Source organism: Pantherophis guttatus, chromosome 4, assembly GCF_059756535.1.
Source record: "Pantherophis guttatus breed Tessera chromosome 4, ASM5975653v1, whole genome shotgun sequence".
NCBI lineage: Eukaryota > Metazoa > Chordata > Lepidosauria > Squamata > Colubridae > Pantherophis > Pantherophis guttatus.
In genome coordinates this window covers 120,401,152-120,428,910 of record NC_142066.1, presented here as the reverse complement: position 1 = coordinate 120,428,910, position 27,759 = coordinate 120,401,152, and the positions used below count along the sequence as shown (strand labels likewise).

At 39.2% G+C, this 27,759-nt stretch overlaps 1 protein-coding gene across 2 annotated transcripts in view; it reads right to left on the bottom strand.

Moving 5' to 3' along the window:
• Window positions 1–22,046, bottom strand: part of RAPGEF5 (Rap guanine nucleotide exchange factor 5) — a 135,423-nt gene extending 113,377 nt beyond the window's left edge. Inside the window, exons 1-4 of one of the 2 annotated variants that reach the window (XM_034402445.2) lie at window positions 21,493–22,046; window positions 6,695–6,745; window positions 6,281–6,387; window positions 2,246–2,367 (exon numbers count right to left, since the gene is read on the bottom strand). In XM_034402445.2, coding sequence (XP_034258336.2) covers window positions 2,246–2,367; window positions 6,281–6,387; window positions 6,695–6,745; window positions 21,493–21,681 — 469 coding nt within the window. In that variant the 5' untranslated portion in view covers window positions 21,682–22,046. The remainder of the gene's footprint in view (window positions 1–2,245; window positions 2,368–6,280; window positions 6,388–6,694; window positions 6,746–21,492) is intronic. The other variant, XM_087892702.1, reaches the window with a different exon arrangement.
• Between the last annotated feature and the right edge of the window lie 5,713 nt (window positions 22,047–27,759).

Below are 27,759 nucleotides of genomic sequence, written 5' to 3'. Positions count from 1 at the left end.
GTAGGAGTCCGGGAATGGTGCAATCACCGACTCTGGGAAATGGGGCAGGTGGGCAGAGCTGCGTGGCAAAGGGCGAGCAGACAGCGGCTCTGCGGCAAGGCCGGAGTTGAGGAATGGTGCATTCTCCAACTCCTACTGCTCACCTTTCTCCCGCAGCTGGCTGTCAGGGAAGGCAAGCGCCTGAAAGGTACCAGAGTCACTCACTCTCCTTCTTGAATGAGCCGCTCTGGTCCATGCACTGGCTGCGCAAGCGCACATCCAACCTGCCGCTGAATTAAATAAACAATGTGCGCTTGCGCAGCCAGTGCATGGACAAGAGCGGCTCATTCAAGAAGGAGAGTGAGCAACTCCGGGGCCTTTCGGGTGCTTGCCTTCCCTGACAGCCAGCTGCGGAAGAAAGGTGAGCAGTAGGAGTCCGGGGAATGGGGCGGGTGGGTGGAGCCGTGGGAGAAAGAAATTTAAAAAGTTTTCCTACCGGGTTCTGTGGGCGTGGCTTGGTGGAAGGGGGTCTTGTGACTGAGTGGGCGTGGCTGCGAGTGACATCGAGTTGGCCACACGCACTCAGTCACAGGACACCCACCACCAAGCCATGCCCACAGAACCAGTAGGGAAAAATTTTAGATTTCACCCCTGGAGTGCATATTCTGAGCTTACAAGCTGGGGAAAATATGATTGTAACAAGCTGTTACTGAAAAGTAGCTCTTCTTTAGTATGGCTTGAACAAAACAAAAAACTCATGCAACAAAGATGCTGATGGATGAGTCTGCATTAATTATATTTCTATCCAAACCCTATGTTGCAAAAACTTCCCATGTTAGTGAAGATACCTTAAATGTTTTTCAAGAGTCATGCTGAACTCATTCAATAAAGATTCAAAGCCTTACAGAGTACAGTAAGCACAGTACTCCATAAAAAGAAATGAAATGTTACATTAAGCAAGTCATACTGAGCTACATGAAGAAAAGATAATCATAGCAAGAACCAATGTAAAAAATGTTGTGGCCCACCAGCAGAGCTGGCAGCAGATTTGGACAGTGAGGAGGTTGGGGAGGAATGTGGGCTAGTCCTGGAGTCTGGGGAAGGCTCAGACGATGGCTCTGAGTTGGAGGCAGAGAGAGGGCTAAGGCCATCTGGTAGTTCTTTGCTGCCTCCAGAATCTCCGGAGTCTGACATCAGTGAGGCAGAAGAACAGTTTGAGCCTGTTTCCAGTGTGCGCATGCACAAAACTGCCAGGAGACAGGAACAATTAAGGAAACAGGGTCGACTTGGGAATAAGGCTTGGAGATGATTGGCCCTTCCCATAAGACATAAAAGGGAAGCAAATGGGATGTGAACTTTTGCAGGAAACAATTAGTTCATCTGGCCGATTCAAGATTTGAAACTTTTGTTTGTGACTCTGTGACATGTTTGGCCTTGCCCAGTGTCCGGAAATTAGTTCTTTGGCAGCATTCCATGTGAGATAGGTGGGTGTTGATAATCTTCCTCTGAAAGACTGTTTATCAAGCCTTGCGGACTGTAAATGAAAGTAATTTACAGCCGTATGAATTAAAGAGGTTTGCCAGGACTAAGTTTGTGCTGTTTAATTTCTAAGGAAGCCTAGGACAGAACAAAAAGATACAGAGGAGAGATGAACAAGAAGTTCAGTTATAAATAAAGAAGGTGGATGGAGAGGCCAGACTGAGCAATGGCTTAGATGTGGATGGGTTCATGATAAATATGGTAACACGTGAAAAAAGATGAACGCAGGTACATATCAGAGCTATATATTTATTAATGTGTGTGGACATGCCTACCACCTTTGAATACAAGAAGACAGCTGCCTTCCCCAAAGGGCTTTACTATCAAAAAATATCATTAAAAATGATTGAAGAGAAGGAAGAGATAAATAATAGGAAAAGGAATGCATATTAAGTCAAAAAAATTTCAAATACCATAAGCATACAGTGAAATTGGCCAGATTTTAGAATTTAAAAGAAATAATGTCCATAAAAAGATGATAAAAAATAACCAGGGTGATATATATTATTACTTTCATGGGCATAAATATCTAGCAAACATATCATTGTAATTATTCAAAATGTAAAAGATACAAATGTATGATAAAGGGAGATTATTTTCAAATAATACCCCTCTTTTTTCTTAATTTCTTTTGTATATATTGTAAATCTAATGTTCCAATAAAGAGGAAAACATGACAAATCAAATGCTTTGCACAACAGGTTGGACTTGCTACTGTAAAACTGACCTGTAAACACAATTCCCATATTTAGTAGTAGCTGCCAGATACCAGCTGCGGTAGATCTGCTATTAATGAATGTACAGCACTTCAAAAGCCAGTCTACCAGTTCAGATCCAATGCAACTTTGCCTAACAAAACAAAGACCAAAGTTGTAATCATGAAGCATTTACAAGAAAATATGTTCAGTGCTCATGTCAGGTTTACATTTGAATAAACATACATTGTACTTTGATTCATATCATGATGAAATACACTTACCTAAACTGAAATCCAGCATATATTTAATGAATCCAAGCGACACAAATGATGAGCATGCTTTTATATCTAACTTTGCAGTTTAGTGTAATTGTGTACACTCCAAAGACTGGTTACATTACAACATCTGCCATGAAGTTTACATATTCAGAAGAAGTAGCTATCAAAACAGCCACTTGAATCTCTGTATGGCTGCTGTGAGTCATTTCTACTAGAATAGCTGTTGAATTAAAATCTATCTAGAAAATGCTGAGAGCCTTGTTGTGCTGAATTTTCTAGGAGCAAATCCCACTCTAAACTTTTTGCAGAGGCCTAATAGCTACAGCACTTCAGCTGTATCTATTGTTCTCCGTACAAAGACCCAAAAAGAGATGGCTGTTGAGATTAACTTAGTTCATATATGAACATCATAAATACTTTGGCCTTAATTTTTCCTTTGCTTGGTTTTCATAATTTATACAACCATCTAAGGGACCTTCGGGTATTCTAATCCAGTACTTTCTCATAGCTGGATAGTTAAGAGTGCCACAAGAAAAAAAAATGCCTAATTTGGGGATTTTCAAACTGTAGATCGGGGTGTCAATTCGATCACATCACAGGCCATATATATCATGATGTATCACAGTGTTTTTTTCTTTTGCTGAGCTGGGGTGAGTATGGCCTCCGCAGGCTGAATTTGGCCCATGGGCCACCAGTTTGATAGACCTGCTGTAGATCATGACTCAAAGCTTGAAGCAAAGTCTGACATAGCTTCAGCTCTGCCTCCAGAAGTCTCGTGGATCATTCCCTCCTTCCTACATTGTCCACAATGTCTACTAGCCCAAATTCACATGGTTCATCATATGTTGTGTGCTGTGAACTTGGAATCACTAAATAAGATTCCATTAGAATATCAGTTCCCTTCTGGTTATTTCTCATTGCCTTTTATGTTTGCAGTTATAAGGGGAAAATGTGAAGAAACAAGATTTCCACATGATCCCAGGCAGCAAATATGCTTGGCAACAGAATTGAAAGTGCTTGCCTCAAACAGGGACACCTGCTGCAAGGGAGGGTATATGTCACACATTGGCCCAGTGGTGAACAATTTACCAAGTGATTGGTTTCCTTGATATAGCACTCAAATGAAAGATGAGATGAATCTACCTAGTGCAAACATGTTTTTGCTGATTGGTCACCTACTTATTTGATCAACTAAACTGGTTTGTTCTCTTTTCTATGCATACAGTATACACTGCACATACACACCACATACTAACTCACAATCAAACACTATGCTATACTAAGACAACAAAATCCAGATAAAAATCACTAAATAGTAGCAAGATATTAGACTTCTGAATCTCTTTCTAATAATTGCTCACACTTTCATAGCCCAGATCCAATTCTAATTCAGCTACTTAGCAACATTCAGTTTCAGTAATCAGGGAGATACGTTATGAAGAAACCTGCTAGTGTTTACTGTTGTCACAGAAACCTGGTTGGTTGCAATCCCAATTTATGTTTTTTTCTTCTGCTGCTGCATCTTACTGTAAGAATTTCAAAGAAGGCCCTTAGTTAGCTGGTAAACCACTCAGCTTTGGGGAAGGCGAGTGGCATATCATTTTAAACATTTGAGTTGTTCCTAGGGTCTTGGAAAATAGCAATACCAACAAATATCCTTAAAAGAACAATTAAAGCACTATTTGTGAATGATTATTTGAGACCCAACAGGTGTGTACATTACTTGGACCACTCTCAGAACTTGTTCTCATTCTGCCTGGACAGGACAGCAGATAGAAAGTTCTGACAGGACTCTGCTTTTGCCTGTTCAATCCTCATGGCTTTGACACTCACATTTGAATCTAAAATGCAGGAATGCAGGAACTACCAAAATTAGTTTCTGCATTCCCCTATAGCCGTGATGGCGAACCTATGGCACGTGTGCTGGAAGTGGCATGCAGAGCCATCTCTCCGGGTACGCCAGCCATTGCCCACTGCTCTTCCAGGTTCCACTGTGCACATGTGCACTGACCAGTTGGTCTTTGCGTGCACGGGAGTGCTGGAAACTGGAAGAGCAGCTCCCTGACACACATGCGTGCGCCAGGAAGCTGAGCTTCCAGTTTCCAGCACATGCATGCGCACCAGACAGCTGGTCTTCACGTATGCATATGCACCAGAAACCAGAAGACCAGGTGACCTGCATGCATGCGCACACCGGAAACCAGAAGCTCAGCTTCCCAGCGCACATATGTGCACCAGGGAGCTGCTCTTCCGGTTTCTGGTGCTCCCGTTTTAGCACTTGGCACTGAAAAGGTTCGCCAACACTGCCCTATAGCTTGTCTATCTAACCTAAGACTTAAGGGAGTTCTGGCAAAGCTCCAACATTGGATGCACAAGCATCTTATGAAACACAAAACTGGAACACTGCCAGAATTTGTTCTCATGACCCAGCAAAAAGTCAGAATTTTCTACAGTCTATGGAATAAACTGCTAACGTTGATCCAATAAAAATGTATAGTCAAAATGAGATTGACCCTTTCAAAGATATTTCAAAATTATGCAAAACTGATCTGGCTTATCAGTCTCATTGAAAATATGTTTCTAAATCTATTGATGTATTATTTACAATAGATTATTGTAATCGTAGCACACTGCAACTTATTTCCTACAGCAGTTTTGGTGGCCAATACCAAAAAAATACCATAAAAGCTTAGATTGGGCCCTTGTGGACATGTCCTGCTATACCCATGATGGCGAACCTATGGCACGTGTGCCACAGGTGGCATGCATAGCCATATCAGAGGACACGCCAGCTCAGCTCTGATTTGCATATACGTACCGGCCAGCTGATTTTCAGGCCTTCTGGACCCAGCAGTAGGAAAACAGGTTGTTTCCTGCCTCCGGAGGGTCGGTGGGGGAGGCCCGTTTTTCTTTCTCACTTGGCTCCAGATCCTCTCTATGTATCTGGGGAGGGTGAAAATAGCCTTCCCCTCCCCCTCGGAAGCCTGAAACGGCCCATTTCCCAACTCCCAATTGGACAGGAACTGACCTTTTTTGCTTTCCCCAGCCTCCAGAGACTCCTAGAGGGGCTCTGGAGGATGGAGATATCAAAAAATGTCACTTCCTGTCCAACCAGGAATTGGAAAATGGGCTGTTTCAGGCCTCCGAAGGGTCTCCGAGGGGGTGGGGAAGGCTGTTTTCACCCTCCCCAGATGCATAGAGAGGATCTGGAGCCAGCTGAGAAAGAAAAACAGGCCTACCAGGCCATCGTGTGCCAGGAGCAAGGGGGAGGGGGTTGCACACGCATGCGCAGGGTGGGGTGCATAGAATTATGGGTGTGGGCACGCACACGGGTGAACTTCCCCCACCCCCACCCCCTTTCCTGGCATGCGATGGCAAAAAGGTTAACCATCACTATGCTATACTTTATCTTCTATAACAATTCACGGGCTCAATTTGTAACACCTTACCTAATAAACTATCCTGGAAATGTTTCCCTTTTTTTTATATGTGTAATTATTATCAGATCAATATGAAGTAATTTCTCTGAATGTGGCCAAATTCTGTTATGCTGTATGTAAAATTATGCAAACTTTAACGGCCCACTGTTAATCCATCACAAATGGCAACATATTATTCTGTTTTGTATTTACATAGCACTACAGGAATGCTTTGGATTAAGAAGTATCAACTTGGAAAGCGATCAGCCAAACCAAAAATGCATGGTGACCAATTCAGATCCAATGCAAGTGAATGAAGGAACAAGCACAAAATGATATTTAGTTAAAATAAGAAATACACTGTTACCTGCAAAGCCCTGTCAGAGACATTCTATCTTTTATCAGAGCAGAAGCTTGTAACAGAAAAAAATTTCTGAGAGCTCTTCCAGCACACAAGGCATCCTCTCCATAAATCTAAAGAAGATAAATTGGAAGGACAATAAATTTTGCAGTTTAGACAGTTATATATATAGCATTACAACTAAATAAAAGTTGCAAGACACAGCAAACTAGTGCAGCACAATGTCATTAACTTTTAAAATACATTTTAGTTATCAGTAATAATTATATATTAAAATTTAATTTCACACAGCAATTATTGGCTCAAAAAAAAGGAGCTGTTACTACTTTTGCATTTAAGTATAAAATAGCTCAAAATAATGAAGGAATGTGACTAAAGTTTCTATAATAATATAAATATAGAAGCAACATTAACAAATACCTTATTAGGAGGATTTTCCACATAAGGATTTGAAATTCTCCTAGATACAATCTGTAAATAAAAATAAAAAGTATAACAATAAGGAATAATTTAAAGATAAAGAAAAACATTTCTTACCAATCACTTGACACAAATATTTTGCCTATAAAATACTGAAGTTCTTTTTGTAGTACTTTTTAAAAGAAATCTTAATTCTTCCCTAAATTCCAGAGACTTTTTGGGTTCCTTTAAACTGACAGATTTTTATCAACACTTTTAAAATTGAAAATTCATTTACTTTTATAAATAGCCCTTCATTATTACTTTATAATTACCTTAAATTATTAAGCATTACCTTAAAGTGGTAAATGCTTCTACATATCAATTAATCAAATTTTTAGCAACCTATTGTTTTAGATCTGCTTTCTTTGTAAGGTAAAAAGAACACCATATTATTTTCATTTTTTTTCTTTCCCCTACCTGAGTTGTCTTCTGAAAGGGAGCTACCACTATTGCAAAGGACTGCTTAATATAATGTCTTTGCTAATAGTCTTTAATCACCATGTTGTTATAATGGCCATTGGGACCAGAACTTCTATTGTTAAGCAATGTAGTCCTAAAATGTGTTATCATGTGACTGCATAACTTAATGACAGCAATCCTGGCACTCACTGTTAACATCATTAAAGTGAGGACTTCATATACCTGCAATGCGGCCCCCCCTCATTTAATGACTTTGTAGCTTTGAATGGTCACTGCAGGTGTAGTCATAAACTGAGGACTACCTGTAATTTGGTTCCCTACATGTATTTAGAATAAAGGAACATGAAAGGGGGAAAACAAGAGATCCACTTGCAGTAAATCATAAAGAGAGAAGACTTTGTTCTTGTATATGTCAGTTTGTGTGAATGACTAGAACCTTCGGAAACATTGGTGTCAAATGTCTCAAAACTCATTATTTTCAAAAGAAAAAAACAGTTCCCAAATAAACTGAATGAGGAAGGTGATGGCATTCAAGTGGAAAAGTGCCACGTGGTATGAGATAAATACCAAGATGATTTTGGCAAAGTTCTATGGTGTTATAAATATCCTCTTTGTGACTGTCTGTGTATGATTATAAAGAGGAACCTCATGGCTTTGAGCCACCTTCTACTTATACAGTATAAAAATAATGAGAAAACAATGTAAAAGCCAGCTAGATGACTTTGGACCACTGTCACAGGGATTGTTGTTGTGGGTAAAATAGGAGGGGAAACAATTATTAAGTATGTTCACAACTTTGAGTTACTTTTGAACTACCATACTATAATAAGGGCAGGATAAAAATCTAGTAAATAAAAAAATACATAAATAAAATCCAGATACAGATAGTATCAGATAAATCCTCATTTAGCAACAGTTTGAAATCATGACAACACTGAAAAGGTAACATAAAGTTGCTTGCCTTTCCAACTCTCTCAGTATCTATCCCTATAGTGCTTTTGTCAAGATTCTGGCACTTCACAGCCAATCTGCATTTATGACTATCATAATGTTCCACTGTCACATGATTGCCATTTGCATAGCTGGCTCCAACAAACAGTCAATGGCGAAGTTGGCAGTAAATTTTTCCAAGTCCCTACCATATGATGTCTTACTTAATGGCTGCATTACTCAGTAAAGGTTCCAATGGTGGAACCTTTATAGGGAAGGTTTAAAGGGAAGACTACCTATAAAGTATATTTTTAAATTCAATATTGCTTTCTGATCCAAGACAGTATAGACCAGATACTATTAGGTGCTTTTTACAAAAGTGAGAATAGCTTCTTACTGTAGAGATAATCAATTATCTATTTTTCATTGATTTCAGTATGCTAAGGCAATACTATCTTAACCATGGTATTACCAAACCATAGGAGCTGGATTCATGCATAGTATTAAACCATGAACAAACAAATATATGTTTAGCTATATATGAAGCTAGCTATTGTCCCTATAGTAACCAACTAGAATTTCTGGGAAGACCATAAATTGGAGCTTTTTTTATTTATCAAACTGACGTGAAAACACTAGTCTTCATTCTATCATTTCCAACAACCAACCTTCAATGGCTTATTCTCTTTGAACACTGTATAGCTATTAGCAGAAAATAATTAATAGATCTGTCTAAAGAACAGTTTCTCTCTTTAGCACTCATAGTGAGTTAGCCTGGCCCTGTAACTGGATACTTATTTGATTAGAATAGTCTCCTATGGATCATAGTTACTATTAAGACATAAACCATATTTGGCAACTAGTGGCTGGATTTACACATTATGCTAGGGAGAAACCAAGCCAATTTTTATTTAATATGATGTATAAGTGAAATTGATTTATGTATCACTAAGCAAGTATGCCTGCAGTTCTGCACTAGAACTGCTTTATGCCAAAGAATTCAATAATTTGACCCAACTTAATGCAATGTTACAACTGCTTTGGTTTAGATTGTCACAATATCCAAGTTGGTATTTCCCTTCACTTCCCAATGAACGACTTGGTCAGATTGGTACAAAAGCAGACAGACTATTTATGAAAATATCTCTACAGCAGACCATGTGCAAATTCCAGGTGAAATATCCATTTCTGACCATTTTAAAGTATTCTTAGATTTATAGTTTATAGCTCTTAGACCAAGTATGCTGAGATAATAACATAGATAATACCTATCTATTACCTGAGCTTCTGAGGGAATGGCTATATGGAAATGTAATATAATAAATGAGTCAAAAGCCTCCCAGGGAAGGAAGAAGTGGCAGCATGTAATAACTGATCTTGCAGTAAATCCTACAGACAATAGTCACCAGCCAGAAAGAGAACACAGAAAGGAAAAGAAGGAAAAATCAATCACTTTCAAACAGTTTGGATTTTATTGCTTCTTATGACACCAACAATTCTGCTGAATGAGAGCAGTACAGGTGATAAATGTTAAGGCCCAGCTTGTCAAGTATGGTCTACTGAAACATACTGGGCTGGATTCAAATGAAAAGATAAACCTAACTCAAACAAACCATTTATAGCACCATGCAGTATATAAATCCAGCTACTAACTAAAGCAGTTCCCAAATTTACATTCAAGAACTTTTCAACACTTGGAGATAACAAAAATTGAACATGTGATCTACCATCATTATGCCTTCTAAAAAGTAGACAAAAAATGGACAATGAAATCTATTCTATTAATCTTTGGAAATTAGAAAAATGTGATTTTGGGGGACAGAATGAGGATTTTTTGCTCCCAATTACTAAAAAAAAAAGTTTTAAAATTCACAGGATTATTCAAAATGCATCTTATTTGACTAAAACACCCAATACTCAAAAAAGGGATATCATCTAGAGAATATGAGGATAGAAATAATTCCTCTTCATTCTCTTCAATATTTTATTTCAGGTTTCATTTCATAGTATTCTGATCAAGAAACTAAATAATTTTCAATAAAATAAGGATACATATTGTTGGGAGCAATATGCTATCATCATAAACCACTTAGAGTGGGCTATTAATATTAGAAGTTAACGGCAATGAAGCAAAAGAGATCAAAAGAAATCTAGGTATGTTACTGATCTATGGTTTCTCCCTGCAGTATACTATCAAAGATTTTTCTTTAGATTAGATTAGATTAGATTAGATTAGATTAGATTAGATTAGGGTAGGGTAGGGTAGGGTAGGGTAGGGTAGGGTAGGGTAGGGTAGGGTAGGGTAGGATAGGATAGGATAGGATAGGATAGGATAGGATAGGATAGGATAGGATAGGTTTGTTGGCCAAGTGTGATGGGACACACAAGGAATTTTTCTTTGGTGCATTTATTATATGCTATAAACTTAAAAAAATGGAAATCTGGATAACTTTTCCATGTAGATTAGAAAATTAGTGTAGAAAAAAAACTGTGTTAAATAAGCGGTCTGGAAACAACATGTTTGTTGTTACTTAATATGGTTCTGACATATTTTTAATAACAATGACATATTTTAATGACAATGAATTGCTATGTTTTGTTATTTAATACATGTTCAATTTTGCAGTCCACTTGTATTATAAGATCTACTTCCTCCAATCTTCCTAACAATTTATAAAAAGGCTATTAGAAATAGATTAGCATCTCTACAAACTTACTGAGACATGGTTGATTAAATTATTATTATTACATGAGCTCTAGAAATTTACTGTACAGAATGAAAATATTTTGGATAATAATTGGAAAGGGGACTAGAGAACAAATCACAAATAAAATCAAAATGTGTCCTTTAATTTATTTAGGCTTATAGTTTATTGATGAAAATCTCAATCCAAATAACAGTAAGGGCTGAATGAAATCCCCAATGAACAACATTAAAACACTATTCTGTCTTGTTTTGAAATGAAAGCTTGATGACTTCTGAAGTCTGGAGCTGTAGGATTATTCATTTGATTTATCTCATTGTATGGGTGGTTTATTATCTGCAGATTAATTAACAGAGACCAAACATCCATAATCATATACCCACATGTATGTGCATAAAAAGGTAGACATGCTTTTGCATATATTTAGAATATTTAAAGGTTAGGGCTGTACAAGTCAAGTGAAAAATCACTTGTGGCAGATCTTACTGGGTCATTCCAGTTGCAAGTTGCAAGTCATTTCCCCTCAGCAGAACTCCTTCAGAACAATTGCTCAGCAGGTGAATAAAGAAATCACTCCATTTAAGGTTATGCAGTGCAATCAAGTGCCTCCCTCTCTCCCCCCCCCATAAAATTGTGAAAGAACTGCATGATGAGAGAAGACAGCATGATTTGCACCACCAGCTATTCACTTCAGAAACCACTTAGCAGATGAGATGAAGTCCTAGTTGTTAATAAGTTCCAGTCACAACAGAAGCAGTAGTGGGTTGCTCCCGGTTCGTCCCGGTTCAGCGAACCGGTAGTGGCAGCAGCGGGAGGCTCCGTCCACCCGTCCAGACATCATCAAAAAGGATCTGCGCATGCGCAGAAGCACCGCACACTTGCGCTACCGACAGCAAATCGGTAACGCCGGATTTTGAAACCCACTACTGAACAGAAGGATAATAAATATTGCTACACTTCTCAAATGACCTCTATGGGACGAAGGAAAAACTTTAAGACAATATTATTTGTGGTTTTGTTATCTATTTGTTTTGCCTAGTGTGGATTTTTCTTGAATAATAATGATCATCTGTACTGATACTTTGTGCTACTCCCTTCAGATTCCTCTTCTGTTTGTTTCATGTTTAATACAATACTCATGCTATACCATTATATAACTCTGATCTTTCTAAGGGTTCACGATTAAGGATCTATTTTAATTTAATAAAACAAAACTAAGAGGATGCATATAAAAAGGAAGCATATAATGCTTGTCATTTTTCTTCTATGCATAATATACAGTAACACAACCATCAGAATATTCAGCACTGGTGAATATCTCTGAAGCCCATAAACAAGACAGAAAGAAATGGACCTCTCCTATTTTCCCCCCTAGAAAACAGCATTGAGAGATGTTGAGTGATTACATCCCATTCAGTTGGTACTGACTGTTAGGAACCACACAGACAGACCTTCTTCTCCATGATGTTTTGTGCTCAATCTGTCCCTCAAAGTTTTCAACGCTGCATGCATTGCCGCTGTGAATCAAGTCCATTTACATTAGTGCAGATCGTCTTCTCTTTCCTTTCACCTTTATCAGCATTATAGACTTTTCAAGGTAGCTAGTGGTTCACATGATGTGTCAAAAATATAATTTGAACCTTCTCATTTGTGCCTTGAATGAGAACTCTGGATTGATTTGTTAGATGATCCTTTATCTTGCATTCTCATGAGCCTTGTGCAACACCAAAATTTAAAAGAATTAATACACTTTAGCCTGCTTCATTAATGTCCAATTTACATTTCTATAGAGTGTCTGTATGATTAAGATGTCTGTAGATATATACACATTCTGGCATCTGAATATCTTTTCCAAGGCCTTTATGGCTGCTGTACCAAGTGCATTTCTTACTGCTGGTTCCTTTTATTGTTGATAGTCAATCTCAAAAAGGAGGAGCTATTTACCACTTCAATATCTTCACTGTCAATTCAAAGGTTCATTTCTGCACTTTTGTCATTAGCCTTTTTTATATTTAATTTTAGTTATTTTTTACTGTGCTCTTTAACTTTCATTACTAAAAGCAAGTTATTTGCAGCTATAAACATCATCATCATAATGGAGGTTACTGATGCTTCCCCTTCCAATTATAAAATTTACTTTTTACTTCCAATCCAGCATCACTCTGAATATATTCAGCAGATAGACTAAATAAATAAAACAGTTTACAGTTTTGCCTGTGTTTTGATTATCCAGATTGTGGCTTCCTGCCCGTGTATAGATTTTGCATAAGGACAATGAGATGTTCTGGAATTCCCATTTTCCACAGCTTGATGCAGTTAACACAAACCTTTCAATAATCAATGAAATATCAATGTCTCTTGCTCTACAACTTTTTCTATAGCCATCTGGAATATTTAATAGCTCTCCTACCATGTAGATCTCTAATCCAAGTTGGATGATCCTAAGAATTATTTTGCTAGCATGTGCAAATAACTATGTTAGGTATGGTTGAAACACACTGTTAGCTCCTCGTTTTTAGTATCAGTATGTAGACTCATAGAATATCATAGTTTAGCCAAAACTTTACTGATTTTTCTTCATTTGTTTGCCATATTTCTATAGATACTCCATTAATTGCTACAGCTTTCCAATTTGGTAATGACTAGAGTGCTAGTCTAAATTCAATTTATATTACAAGAAGTTCTTGTAAATAAGGAATCATCTTTTTCAAAATAGGATGTTGACAGCTCTACTCTTCTACTGTTCCACTGTACAGAGTTTCATTATACTCCTGAAACTTATATATAGCTTTCATGAATATAATTTTTCTCTGTATAATACAATGGTTTAAGTTTATACAAAATAAATTCAATTTATTCTTTTACAGATTACTAGTTGCATTAGAGCACGGGTGTCAAACTCGATTTCATTAAGGGCCGCATCACAGTTTTGTTTGACCTCAGGGGGGCAAGGGGCCATGGCTAGGGTGGGCGTGGCCATCTTGACATCACTCGTGTTGTGGGCACCTGTGGGGGCCCAAGTACTCTGCCAGTGAAAACATCTCCTGAGCTCCATTTTCAGCTGTGATGGCCTCTGCAGTGAAACAGAGGGCAGAGGCACCACGGGCCGGTCCTTCACTGTTTCCAGGGCAGCCCTGTGGGCCAGATCTAACCACCCCGCATGCTGGATCCTGCCCACAGGCCTTGAGTTTGACACCCCTGCATTAGAAGCTTGAATCCCAGTTAGTGTCCTGCCAATTGCAGAAGCAGAATAAGAAAAAGAATACATTCCTGTTAAAACTTTCCAGGACTGTTCCTTGATCAGAACAAAATAGAAATAGGGAAAATAGATATGATCCTACAGGCTATGTGGTAGATCATGGCTATTTAGATTTATTAATAATACTTCAAGCCAAATGTAGTCAACAGCAGAATCTTACAATTATATCCAGATTCTGAAGGAAAGATCAAGGCACAAGTTTCCTCACATTTTTTCCACTGAAAGAAAAAGTTGTTCTGGGAATAAATGTATCTCCTGGAGTACTTTCTGATATTCATTGCTGCAGTGCAATAATGAATATCAGAAAACCACCTTTCCCACCAATCTGATAAGACTCTTTCCATATATTCATATATGGCATAATTTTAGAGATAATGAAAACTGTAGTATTCCTTTCCCCACTGTCTATGCTTATTGGATGATGGAATGTCCAGAAATTACAAAATAACTATGCTTATAACTCTTTATTGTGTGGGAGGGCAATCACATAGTGTTCATGTGAGCAAATAATATTCAAAGAAAAAATGTACCTTATATCACAGTGCAATTAAATAACTTTTATGTATATACTGTAGAAACATATAGGCTTGTAAGAGAACTTGATACTAGTTAAGTAATGTCAAATAAATCAGCAAGCACAAATCTCAGAATAATTTGAGGTCTAAATCCCACAATTAAACTAAACTAAACTAAACTAAACTAAACTAACCAAACTAAACTAAACTAAACTAAACTAAACTAAACTAAACTAATTTAACCTGTTGGGAGTTTCAGTCCAAATAAATGGTGATGAAGAGATACTGCCAACCCCAAAAGTAACAAATCAATTTCTTAAATACTATTAAAAAAATAAGACAAGCATTTTTGCTACATAAAAGCAATGTTTCTTGTGTCAACTAAAAAGCAACCCCACATAAGGGAATTGGTTATAGCTTATTTCCAGTGACAATACTCCTTCTCTTCTAAAAGAGAGAAAATTTTTTGATGGAAATGTCTTCCTCAGAAAGAGAGGCACATAAAGGCAAATCAAGATTGTATTTTGTCTAGAACTGGCTTCCAAACTTTCATACAAAGCTATATTTTTAATAACAAGCCCTTTACAGCCTGCCATGAATCAATCCATAATGGTTTGGAAATAAATTAATTGCAGCATAAAACACTGGGAATTATATTGATAAATCTGTTATAATACAGGAATAATCCAAAAACATTCTTCATGAAGTATGTTTAATTCTTTCATAGTAAGAATCATAACAGGTCTAAAGTTCAAACAATATTCACATTTTCCAATCCAGTTTTAAAGATAAAACAGGAAGATTTCTAAAATCTGCATATGAAATTTATACAGGTAGTCCTTGACTTATTGAGCCCAAAATTTCTGTTCTTAAGTGTGACATTTGTTAAGTGAGTTTTATTCCATTCTATGACTTTTCTTGCCTCAGTTTTTGAGTGAATTACTGTAGTCAATAAGTTTGGAACCTAGTTGTTAAGTGAATCAGGCTTCCACATTGACTTTGCTTGTCAGAGGGTTGCAAAAGATGATCACATGACCTTGGGACACAGCAATGGTCATAAATATGAACCAACTGCCAAGCATCTCAATTTTGATTATGTGATCATGGGGATGCTGCAAAGGTCATAACCGTGAAAAACAGTCATAACACCCTTTTTTCAGCAATAATCTGCCCTATGCACCAATAATCTGCCCTATGCACTCTGATGATTAAAAATGTAAATGATCTGGAAGTTCTAATGAAGTTAGTTTAAAAAATCCAGTGAACAATGTGACTAAGATTAAAGTGCCAGTAGGCACAGCAATAAGCCATTGTATTGTCAATGAAATCACTAAAGTTGGTGGATTAATTCTGTGTTTTAGAATCAACTATAAATAAACCAGCCAAGTCAAGAAATACACTGCAGGATAATCATGAAGGCCTTGGAAAGACATTCAGAAACCAGAGTATGTCTGTATCTGCAAAGATTAAAATTAAGACATGGGATTCCCTGTTACTTTCTATAAAAAGGGGAGGGGAATTGAATTTTTGAAGAAGCAGAATAGGTCTGTATTAATATTTTTGAATTCTGGTGATAGAGAAGACTCCCAATAATTGGATAGCTAGGAAGACAAACAGATTGTGTAACAAATCAATAAGAGTTCTCACAAATGTTTGACATGTATTATACAAAGGTCTAGCTGTCAAGAAATGTGTAACAGTGGAAAAGATGAAAAAAATAGAAGACACCTGCAGCAGGGTGGACTTAATTACAGCAGCAATTGAAACATTGCTGGAAGACCCGATGGGTCAAGTTGGGAAAAGATTTGATTTGATTTGATTTGATTTGATTTGATTTGATTTGATTTGATTTGATTTGATAATTTAATTTAATTTAATTTAATTTAATTTAATTTAATTTAATTTAATTTAATTTATCGCATTTCTATGCTGCCCAACTCCTGAGGGACTCTGGGCGGCTTACAGCAAAAATAATGCAAACATAGAAAAATTGTTTAAAAACATTTTAAAAACATTTTAAAACATTAAAAGCCCATGCACACCATTCATGGCCAGATCTCGCAAGATTGCAACAGTGAGATCAATGGCCCCAGGCCTGCCAGAAAAGCCAGATTTTCACCACTTTCAGGAAGGCCAATAGGGTGGGGGTAGTCCGGATCTCAGGAGGTAACTGGTTCCAGAGAGCTGGGGCAGCCACAGAGAAGTCCCTGCCCCGTGGGCCCGCCAGCCGGCATTGTTTAGCTGATGGGACCCGGAGGAAACCAACTTTGTGGGATCTTACCGGTTGCTGGGAAGTATGCAGTAGAAGGCGGTTTCGAAGATAGCCTGGCTCTCAGCCATGTAGGGCTTTAAAGGTAATAACCAACACCTTGAATTGTGCCCGGAGACCAATAGGGAGCCAGTGCAGCTCGCAGAGAATTGGTGTAATGTAGGTGTATCTAGGTGCACCCACAACAGCTCATGCAGCTGCATTCTGGACCAACTGTAGTCTCCAAACACTCTTCAAGGGTAGCCCCATATAGAGCATATTGCAATAGTCCAACCGTGAGGTGACAAGGGCGTGAGTGACTATGAGGAGAGCCTCCTGATCCAAGTAGGGTCACATTTTGGTGCACCAGGCGAACCTGTGCAAAGATCCCCCTAGCTACAGCTGCCAGATGTTGCTCTAATCTTAGCTGTGAGTCTAGGAGGACACCCAAATTGCGAGCCCGTTCTGAGGGGGACAATTTTTTTCCCCCAGAACCAAGGATGGACAGTCGACATAGTCTTTAGGAGGCAATACTCACAGCCACTCGGTCTTGTCTGGGTTAAGTCTGAGCCTATTGACTCCCATCTAGACCCTCACAGCCTCCAGGCACTGGCACATCACATCCACCGCTTCACTGAACTGACGTGGGGTGGAGATATACAGCTGGGTATCATCAGCATATTGCTGTTACCCCATCCCGTATCATCAGATGATCTCACCCAGCGGTTTCATGTAGATGTTAAATAGGAGGGGAGAGAGGACCAAGCCCTGAGACACCCCTCAAATGAGGGGTTTAGGGGTTGACCTCTGTCCTCCTGCCAACACTGACTGTGACCGAACAGAGAGATAGGAGGAGAACTACTGTAACACGGTCCCTCCCACTCCCAACTCCCTTAGTCGTCCTAGGATACCATGGTCAATGGTATCGAAAGCTGCCGAGGGGTCAAGTAGCACCAAGATAGAGGAATGACCCCCATCTCAGACTCACCAGAGATCATCCATCAGCATGACCAAAGCAGTTTCCATGCTGTAGCCAGGCCTGAAGCCAGACTGAAAAGGGTCTAGATAATCCATTTCCTTCAGGATCTGAAGTGCCACCACTTTCTCTACAACCTTTACCACAAAGAGTAGGTTGGAGACTGGACGAAAGTACTTTATTTCTGCTGGATCCAGGGAAGGCTTCTTGAGGAGGGGCCTTATAACCGCTTCCTTTAGTGGTTATGAGAAGGACCCCTCCCTCAAGGATGCATTAACTAAAGCCTGGAGCCAGCCTCATGCCACCTCCCTGCTGGCCGAAACCAGCCAAGAGGGGCACAGGTCCAACAAACAAGTGGAGGAACTCATCGCTTCTACAGCCTTGTCCACTTCCTCAGGAGTCACAGGCTCAAATTCATCTCACACAATAGGACTAAAATCTGCCCCCGTCATCTCGGTCAGAATTGCCCAATCAGAGTCCAGGTCCATTCGAATCTGAGCAACTTTATCCGACAGAAACTGCACAAACTCCTCAGCTCTACTCTGCAAGGGCTCCTCCACTCCCCCTACATTAAGGAGGGAATAAGTCACCCTAAATAGGGCAGCTGGGCGCAAATCAGCGGATGCAATAAGTGCAGAAAAATGCGAACATTTTGCCGCCTATATGGCCACTAAATAAGTCCTAATAAAGGCTCTTAAGAGTGTTCGGTCAGATTCGGAGTTACTGGTCCTCCAGCATCGTTCTAGACGTTTGTTCTGGCGCTTCATCTCCCAGAGCTCCTCGGTAAACCAGGGAGCTTTCCTGGATCCACTGCCATGGAGAGGTCGCAAAGGCACAATCCGGTCCAGTGCCCCAGATGCCGCCCTATTCCAAGCAGGCACCAGGGACTCAGCCGGACTGTGGACAAGGGAGTCAGATATCTCCCCAAGCTCCTTCTGGAACCCTACGATCATCCTACGAAAGGACTATCTATATCACAGGCATCAAACTCGCCATGTCATGTTGCCATTATGTGATGTTTCATGATGTTTTTCTCATTCGCTGAGTTGGGGTGGGCGTAACCTGCACGTAATGCATCCAGTCCACAGGCTACCAGTTTGACACTGCTGGTCTATATGGTCAGTTGATAACAATTGGATGACATATAATCATTTATTTCTAAAAATTGATTATCTCCCCCTTTAAACTGACAATAGAGGGATGTGGTGGCTCAGTGGCTAAGATGCTGAACTTGTCGATCAAACGGTCAGCTGTTCAGCGGTTTGAATTCCTAGTGCCGCGTAACAGGGTGAGCTCCCATTACTTGTCCCAGCTTCTGCCAACCTAGCAGTTCGAAGGCACATAAAAAATGCAAGTAGAAAAATAGTGACCACCTTTGGTGGGAAAGTAACAGCATTCTGTGCGCCTTTGCCATTTAGTCATGCCGGCCACATGACCACCGAGATGTCTTTGGATAACGCTGGCTCTTTGGCTTTGAAACGGAGATGAGCACCACCCCCTAGAGTCAGGAACGACTAGCACATACGTGCGAGGAAAACTTTTACCTTTATCTTAAATTGACAAATGCTTGCTTTCTTAGATTCCAATGTGGGTTAGGTAATTACTGTTTTCTTTTTAAAAAAACAACAACCAAGTCCTCAGGCTATTGCAAACAGAATAGCATGTTCATGGATGCATGGATTTGACTTCTTAGCAACTTGGTATTAAAATGAAGGATTTCTCAATCTAGATAGAAAAGTTTTTTTTCGATTCTTAGTTTAATTAGAAATGCCTATGAAAACTGCTGACAGAAAACATCATATTAGGAGACATCCTCCATTTATCTTATAGGAGAATCCTCTTATAATGCACAGTGCAACACGTGCCTGCTTCATCTAGGAGGGAAAGGCAAGATGTGGCTCCAGAGATTTGACTGCTCAACCCTAATCTCCAGTCAGTGAGAGATGATAGTTGTTTTTATCCACAAACATCAGGAAAACTACATCACAGCTAGAAACAAATTTTATTTAAAAATTATGATGAAGTCTTAATATTGCTTAATCAATAGTGTTTTTCTATACTATTCATTCAGAAATAATTTTGACTAAATGCAATATTTACTCCCAGGTGAGCAAATATTAGATTATAACCAAAAATTAATGTATCAATTACTTTTACTGTAGCACTGAGGCATTGATATTTCTTCAGAAAAGTACAAGTAGTCCTCAATTTACAACAGTTTAGTGACTGTTCAACATTACAGCAGCACTGAAAAATAGTGCCTTATGACCATTTTTCACACTAATGACTATTGCAGCATCCCCATGGTCATGTGATTAAAATTCAGACAACTGAATTGGCAACTGACTCCTATTTATGACGGCTGCAGTGTTGTCCCCTGCTGTCCTGTGACCATCTTTTGCAACCATTAGACAAGCAAAGTCAATGGGAAATCCAGATTCACTTAACAACTGCAATGATTCATTTAACTGTGGCAAAAAAAAGGTCATAAAATTGGGCAAACCTCAGTTAACAATCGTCTCACTTAGCAACACATTTTGGGCTCAAATGTGGTAGAAAGCCTAGGACTACTACCGGTATGTACGGTATACGCAAATTATGCAGCAAAATACAAAACTAGTAATTAATAGCTTCAGGCTACTCTATGTACTACTGATATTGACTTTACCAACCAGTTACAATTCCTAATTCTAGGCATGTTGCCCACATCCATGATTAATCCATGCATATTCTGTTCTCAGAATATTTGCATTAACACTTCTTCAAGCTGGCCAACTCACATTTAATTTGTATTCCTTGATAGCATATGTGAGACCTGGGTTTGATTAGGAAGACTAACCATTGCAATGGGTAGCCTTAGCAATTATATATAAGGTTAAACAGTAAATCAGTTAAAGATATCAATATATTGACTGATGTACCTCACAGATTAAGTGGCTTATTTTAGTGTAGATAATTATAGTAAATATTCCACTGAATCAAGAAATTGACTAGACATGCAAAACTATATAGCCAACTAAAACTTGGTACCTTGATAAATTGATTAAACTCCAACGCTCTCCCAGCCCACCCTGCAAGGCCATTCTTTTTTTAAAAAAAAATTACATTGTTGGATACAATCTGTGTTTACTTAGGATACAATTTCATTGAATTCGGTGGTGCATAACCCACAGCTGCACATCTAGAGGCTCTTGAGTGAACTATTATTCCCGAAGAACTGCATTATCTCCTCACATCTGCTCTGCAACATGGCCTCCATTCCAGCTGCGGATGCCTAATTTCAGCGAACTGAGGTCAATAGCCCCCTACCCACCCTCCCAAAAACATTACAGGGATTACATGGTCTTTGCAAATCTCACACAGATTAAAGGCAGGTTTCCCTTATGACACAGGCAGATTAAAGTCTGGAGTTTAAGAGAATACGACTCTCTTACTGAATACCACTACTGTCCCTTCCTAGCGCCAATTGTTTTATTTTCGTGGTAATTATGCACGAATAACGGTATCAATTTCGTGTCGGGGGTCTTTAACTTTAAAAATAAGCAAAGTGCAAAATGCTCCATAGCACGAGCGCGCGCGCGCACACACACACACAGATTTCTTCCTTGGGTACCAAGTCACCCACTGGCTTGCTGAGGCCAAGCCCCGTAACAGAGACGAGTAAATTCTTGGGAGCACGCGGCCCCCGGCGTCGTTCACTCACCCGGCCTCCGCCGTCTGAGCGTTTTCTCCGCAGCGTGAGTCCACTCCGGAGCAGCGTCGGTAGTTCCCTCAGCTTCTGCCGCAACTGCACTTGCTGCTCCTGGCCTCTGATGTCTGTGGCGTTACGGTCATGGAGCAGCGAGTCGGCCCTGTCACACGCAGGTTGCATCTTAACGGAGCTCCCAGCCATGCATGCTACTTGCCGGAGAAGCCTCCTCCCCCGCTGCTCAGCACTTGTCCCCGGGCATGCACGACGCACACCTTTCTCTTGTTATGCAAAACACGAGTTTCAGGCAAATGAATTGGCGTAGCAGCAGTGGCGTCCTCCTCCTCCTCCTCCTTCTCCTCCTCCTCACGGGAATTGGGAAGGAAAAGAGAAAGAACCCCGCATACACCCTGCTCTCCACCTGCACGAAAATCAAATTGTGCGAAAAGGTCGATTTCCTAACCAAAATACTCAGGATAAGGCGTTTACTGCTCAGGTGCAGATAATGCGCCAGGAACCTAATCTTTCTTATGGCTTCCACCTTTCCCTACTCTCGTGGCCCCTCCCCTTTTGACGCTGTTTTTCCTCAACTGCTACGACGGGAACAAACAAAAGTCAAAGGAAGGGGCTCGGAAGGAGCAGTGGTGTGCTGAATGTCGTACCTTGTGACTTCTTGGTGTGCTACTCTTCAGAATACACGTCTTCTCAGGAGAATTGCAAATAGTATTAACAGTCAATAAAACCATAGCAGTAAACGGATAAAAGTTACAAGGAGTGAAACAACTCACTAATAAAACTAAGTATTTATTAAATGAGCCACAATTATGAAGGTTATTATATTGGCTGTTTGGATAACATCTAGATGATTGTAAAGAAATGAAAGCTAGAATACTGGGATAAACAAAGCATTAAGTACATCAGTAACTAAAATAGTTTAGCTTGGAATTCAGATGTGATGCGTAAACTTAAAAAGCCACAGATTGAGTATACAAGCTGTGGATCATTAGGTCTATGCAGGCACATCTGAAGATGCATTGGAGCAAATAAAGCACTTCTCCAAACTGTTAAGGAAGGAAGGGTTCCTTTTTTGCAAGCTTCTAGTCTTCAGAAGCTGTTTCTGCTTATCAGCGCATGTGTAGACACAGTTGCATAGATAGCAAAGATGTGCTTGCAGAAATAGCCAAGAACAATTTTCAAAGCAACTGTAGCAGTCTTGCAAAAGTGACTAATATTCTACAAAGTATACTTTTATAGTTAGTTGACAAAGAATCAAAAGCTACTGAAAGACTCAACATGTACATGTATTAGGCCAAGACACACAGCTGTTACCGTGACTTGCAAAATATGATACAATAATTGAACACTATGCTGAAGCCAAACAAATAGCGTGTGTTGTATGAACTCAATGACTAGTTAAATGATACACTGTTTAATGAGAAGGCCCTGGTTTCCATTTTATGTATCCCCATTCCTCTATTCTTTATAACTGATCTGCAATTTTCCTAAGTATTCCAATCAGGTATAGAATTTGGTAGGCAATATTTGCACGAAACTGCTTCCAAGGAAGATACTGATGTAGACGCTTTGAATTATTTGGGACCTTCAGATAACTCAAGCCACGTGGGAAAGAAAATCCTTTCTAGGCTGTAAATATGTTTAATAATACAAAACCTCAAAAATTCCATCAAAATACTAATTTTCTCACCTTGTAGCCCAATCTGATGTTGTTCATTACAGTTCTATATTCTACAATAATTTTCATTTGGCTTTTTCTTTACTTGTTTGTTTAGATAGTTAAATTCCTTGCAAGTTATACATTCAATTATACAACAATTCATACAAAATATAGTATATTGAATCTCTATTATGGTGCAGACTTAAAGACTTGTACAGTCCCATATTTATTTACCTGAGAATACCTCTGAATTTGAAGAGCTTATTTCTGAAAAGACAGAAGGCAAGGTGATAGCAAAGTAAAATAATAAAAATAAAAGTTTAGCTTCTGAATCATTGTCTGATTTTAAATAGAGAGTAGTATAAGAGCTCATTCTAAAAAGCTCATTTTCTCTTATCCCCACTGATATTTCATGTTACTTTTACTTTGGGTCTTCCTGATGTTATTTAGTCAGGAAGCCAGAGATACTTTTTCTCATTTCCTCTAGCCTTCTAGAAGGTTGCATGTACTTTGAAATCCAACACTCTTATATTATCATTCTTAAGATATTACTTGGAATTATTTATTTCTTGTTTTCCTTTTACTCCTTTTTTTCATTTTAGCTGCTCTTGAATCAAGAAAATACTATTAAAAGGTGAGAAAGGGGGAAAAACACAAAATCCCTTAAATTAGGCTAAGATATTTTTCAGTCATTTTAGTCCTTAGAGACTGATTGTGTATTGAATCCATTCCTAGTGTTAATTGTATCAGATAACATCTAGCACTTACAGTCAAAATTAAGCATAATGAGTGATGCAAAAGGACTTTGAATTGCTAATTAATGTGGCATTATTATTAGAAGGTGCCCAAAATGCTACCAGGGAAGAGCAGAGAGCTAGTACTAGTAGCGCCAGACAGAGTGAAGCGACTGGGCCAAAGCCAAAAGGATGCTCAGCTGTGGATGCATCTGGTGGTGAAAGGAAAATCCGATGCTGTAAAGATTTTTTCTCCATAGGAACCTGGAATGTAAGATCCATGAATCAAGGCAAGCTGGACGTGGTCAAACAAGAGATGACAAGACTGAATATCGACATTTTAGGGATCAGCGAACTAAAATGGACAGGAATGGGTGAATTTAATTCAAATGCCCATCAGGTATACTACTGCGGGCAAGAATCCCTCCGAAGAAATGGAGTAACCTTCATAGTCAATAAAAGAGTAGAAAAAGCAAAACTGGGATACAATCCCCAAAATGACAGAATGATCTCAGTTCGAATCCAAGGCAAACAATTCAATATCACAGTAATCCAAGCCTATGCCCCAACCACTGGTGCTGAAGGGGATGTAATTGACAGGTTCTATGAAGCTCTACAGCATTTTATAGAATTAACACAAAAAATGATGTCCTTATCATCATGGGGGATTGGAATGCTAAAGTAGGAAGCCAAAAGATAACCGGAATAACAGGCAAGTTTGGCCTTGGAGTACAAAATTAGGAAACAGGGCACAAGTTGATAGAATTTTGTCAAGAGAATATGATGTTCATAGCAAATGCTTTTTCCAACGACCCAAGAGATAACTCTACACATGGATATCACTAGACGGTCACCACAGAAATCAGATTGACTATGTGCTCTCTAGCCAAAGATGGAGAAGCTATATACAGTCAGTAAAAACAAGACCAGGAGCTGACTGTGGCTCAGATCATGAGCTTTTCATTGCAAAATTTAGGCTTAAATTGAAGAAAGTAGGGAAAAACACTAGGCCACTCAGGTATGAACGAAATCATATCCCTGATGAATATACAGTAGAGGTGACAAATAAATTTAAGGAATTAGATCTGATAGACAGAGTGCCTGAAGAACTATGGACAAAGGTTCACAATATTGTACAAGAGGTAGCAACTAAAACCATCCCAAAGAAAAAGAAATGCAAGAAAGCAAAATGGCTGTCTGAGGAAGCTTTGCAAATAGCTGAGGAAGTGAAAGGCAAGGGAGAAAGAGAAAGAGAAAGATACACCCAATTGAATGCAGAATTCCAGAGAATAGCTAGAAAGATAAGAATACCTTCTTAAATGAACAGCGCAAAGAAATAGAAGAAAACAATAGAATAGGGAGGACCAGAGATCTCTCCAAGAAAATTGGATATAGGAATCTGACATTTCATGCAAAGGTGGACATGATAAAGGACCAAAATGGAAGAGACCTAACAGAGACAGAAGAGATTAAGAAGAGGTGGCAAAATTATACAGAACTTTACAAGAACAAGTTTAACGTCCCTGATAACCATGATGGGGTGGTCACTGACCTCAAGCCAGACATCCTAGAATGTGAAATCAAATGGGCCTTAGGAAAGTTGAGCAACAACAAAGCTAGTGGAAGTGACAGTATTCCAGCTATTCAAAATCTTAACAGATAATGCAGTAAGAGTGCTACACTCAATTTGCCAGCAAATTTGGAAAACTCAACAGTGGCCACAGGATTGAAAAAGGTCAGTTTACATTCCAATTCCAAAGAAACGTAATGCCAAAGAATGTTCAAACTATCGTACCATTGCAGTCATTTCACATGCTAGTAAAGTTATGCTTAAAATCCTACAAGCTAGACTCTAGCAGTATGTGGATCAAGAAATACCAGAAGTACAGGCAGGATTTCAAAGGTGCAGAGGAACTAGAGATCAAATTGCCAACATACATTGGATCATGGAGAAAGCTAGGGAGTTCCAGGAAAACAGCTACTTCTCCTTCATTGACTATGCTAAAGCCTTTGATTGTGTGGATCACAACAAATTGTGGCAAGTTCTTAAAGAGATGGGAGTATCAGACCGTCTTATTTGTCTCTTGAGAAGCCTATATGCGGGTCAAAAAGCAACAGTGACAACTAGACATGGAACCACTGATTGATTCAAAATTGGGAAAGGAGTCCAGCAAGACTGTATACTGTTGCCCTGCCTATTTAACTTATATGCAGAGCACATTATGAGAAAGGTGGGGCTAGATGAATCAAAAATTGGAATTAAGATTGCTTGGAGAAATATCAACAACCTCAGATATGCAGATGATATCACTCTAATGGCAGAAAACAAAGAGGAATTAAAGAGCCTCTTGATGCGGGTGAAGAAGGAGAGTGCAAAAGTTGGCTTGAAACTCAATATTAAGAAAACTAAGATCATGGCATCCGGCCCTCTCAATTCCTGGCAAATAGATGGGGAAGAAATGGAGGTAGTGACAGATTTTATTTTCCTGGGCTTCAAGATCACAGCAGATGGGGGACTGCAGCCAAGAAATTAAAAGACGCTTGCTCCTGGGGAGGAAAGCTATGGCAAATCTAGAGAGCATTCTAAAAAGCAGAGCCATCACCCTGCCAACAAAAGTTTGTATAGTCAAGGCGTATAGTCAAGTTGCAATGTATGGCTGTGAAAGTTGGACCATAAGAAAGGCTGAGCGGCAAAGACTTGAGACCTTTGAACGATGGTGCTGGAGAAGACTCCTGTGAGTCCCTTGGACTGCAAGGCAATCAAACCGGTCAGTCCTAGAGGAGATCAACCCTGACTCTTCTTTAGAAGACCAGATCCTGAAGATGAAACCCAAATACTTTGGCCACCTAATGAGAAGGAAAGACTCACTGAAGAAGAGCCTAATGCTGGGAAAGATTGAAGGCAAAAGAAAGGGACAACAGAGAATGAGGTGACTGGATGGAGTCACTGAAGCAGTAGGCGTGAGCTTAAATGGACTCCAGAGGATAGTAGAGAACAGGAAGTCCTCCAGAACATTGTACATAGGGTTGCGATGGGTTGGACGTGACTTCGCAACTAACAACAACAATTCCACATATAGATTTCAGTGGGCTCCTACCCACTTAGGCTCTATTTTCATAAAGATATGAAACAGAAATACCCAGATAACAGAGTTGGAATGGGCTTGAAGGTGTTCTAGTCCAATCCCCTGCTCAAGCAGCAGATCTATACCATTTAAGACAAATGGTTGTCTAATGTCTTCTTAAAAACCTCCAGTGAGGGAACACCCACAATTTCTGGAGGAAAGGCATTCCATTGGTTAATTATTATCACTTCAAGAAATAATTCCTTAGTTCTAAATTCAATCTGTCCTCGATTAGTTTGTAACCATTTTTTTTCTTGTCCTGCCTTCAACTGCTTTGGAGAATAAACTGACTTTCTCTTCTTTGTGACAGCCCCTCAAATATTGGAAGACTGCTATCATGTCCTTCTTTTCATTAAAACATACCCAATTTCTGCAAACGTTCTTCATGTTTTAGCCTCCAGTCCCTTAATCATCTTTCTTGCTCTTCTTTTGCACTCTTTCTAGAGTCTCAACATCTTTTTCATATCATAGCAACCAAAACTAGATGCATTATAAAGCATTATAAAGCAGTATTAACATTTCATGTGACCTTGATTCTATCTTTTAAATCCATTTCAGTCTATTTCTAGTAAAAAATTTCTAGGTTATACAAAATTTATGAAAGGGATAATTTGCAAAGCCTACTAATGTGAGAAGGAAACCTAAACAAATTTAAGATGTGTGGACTCTGAGAATTTCCAGCCAGCATGGGAAATCCACATACCTTAAAATTGCTAAGGTTGAAAACAGGTGTTCAGAAAAGTTGGGT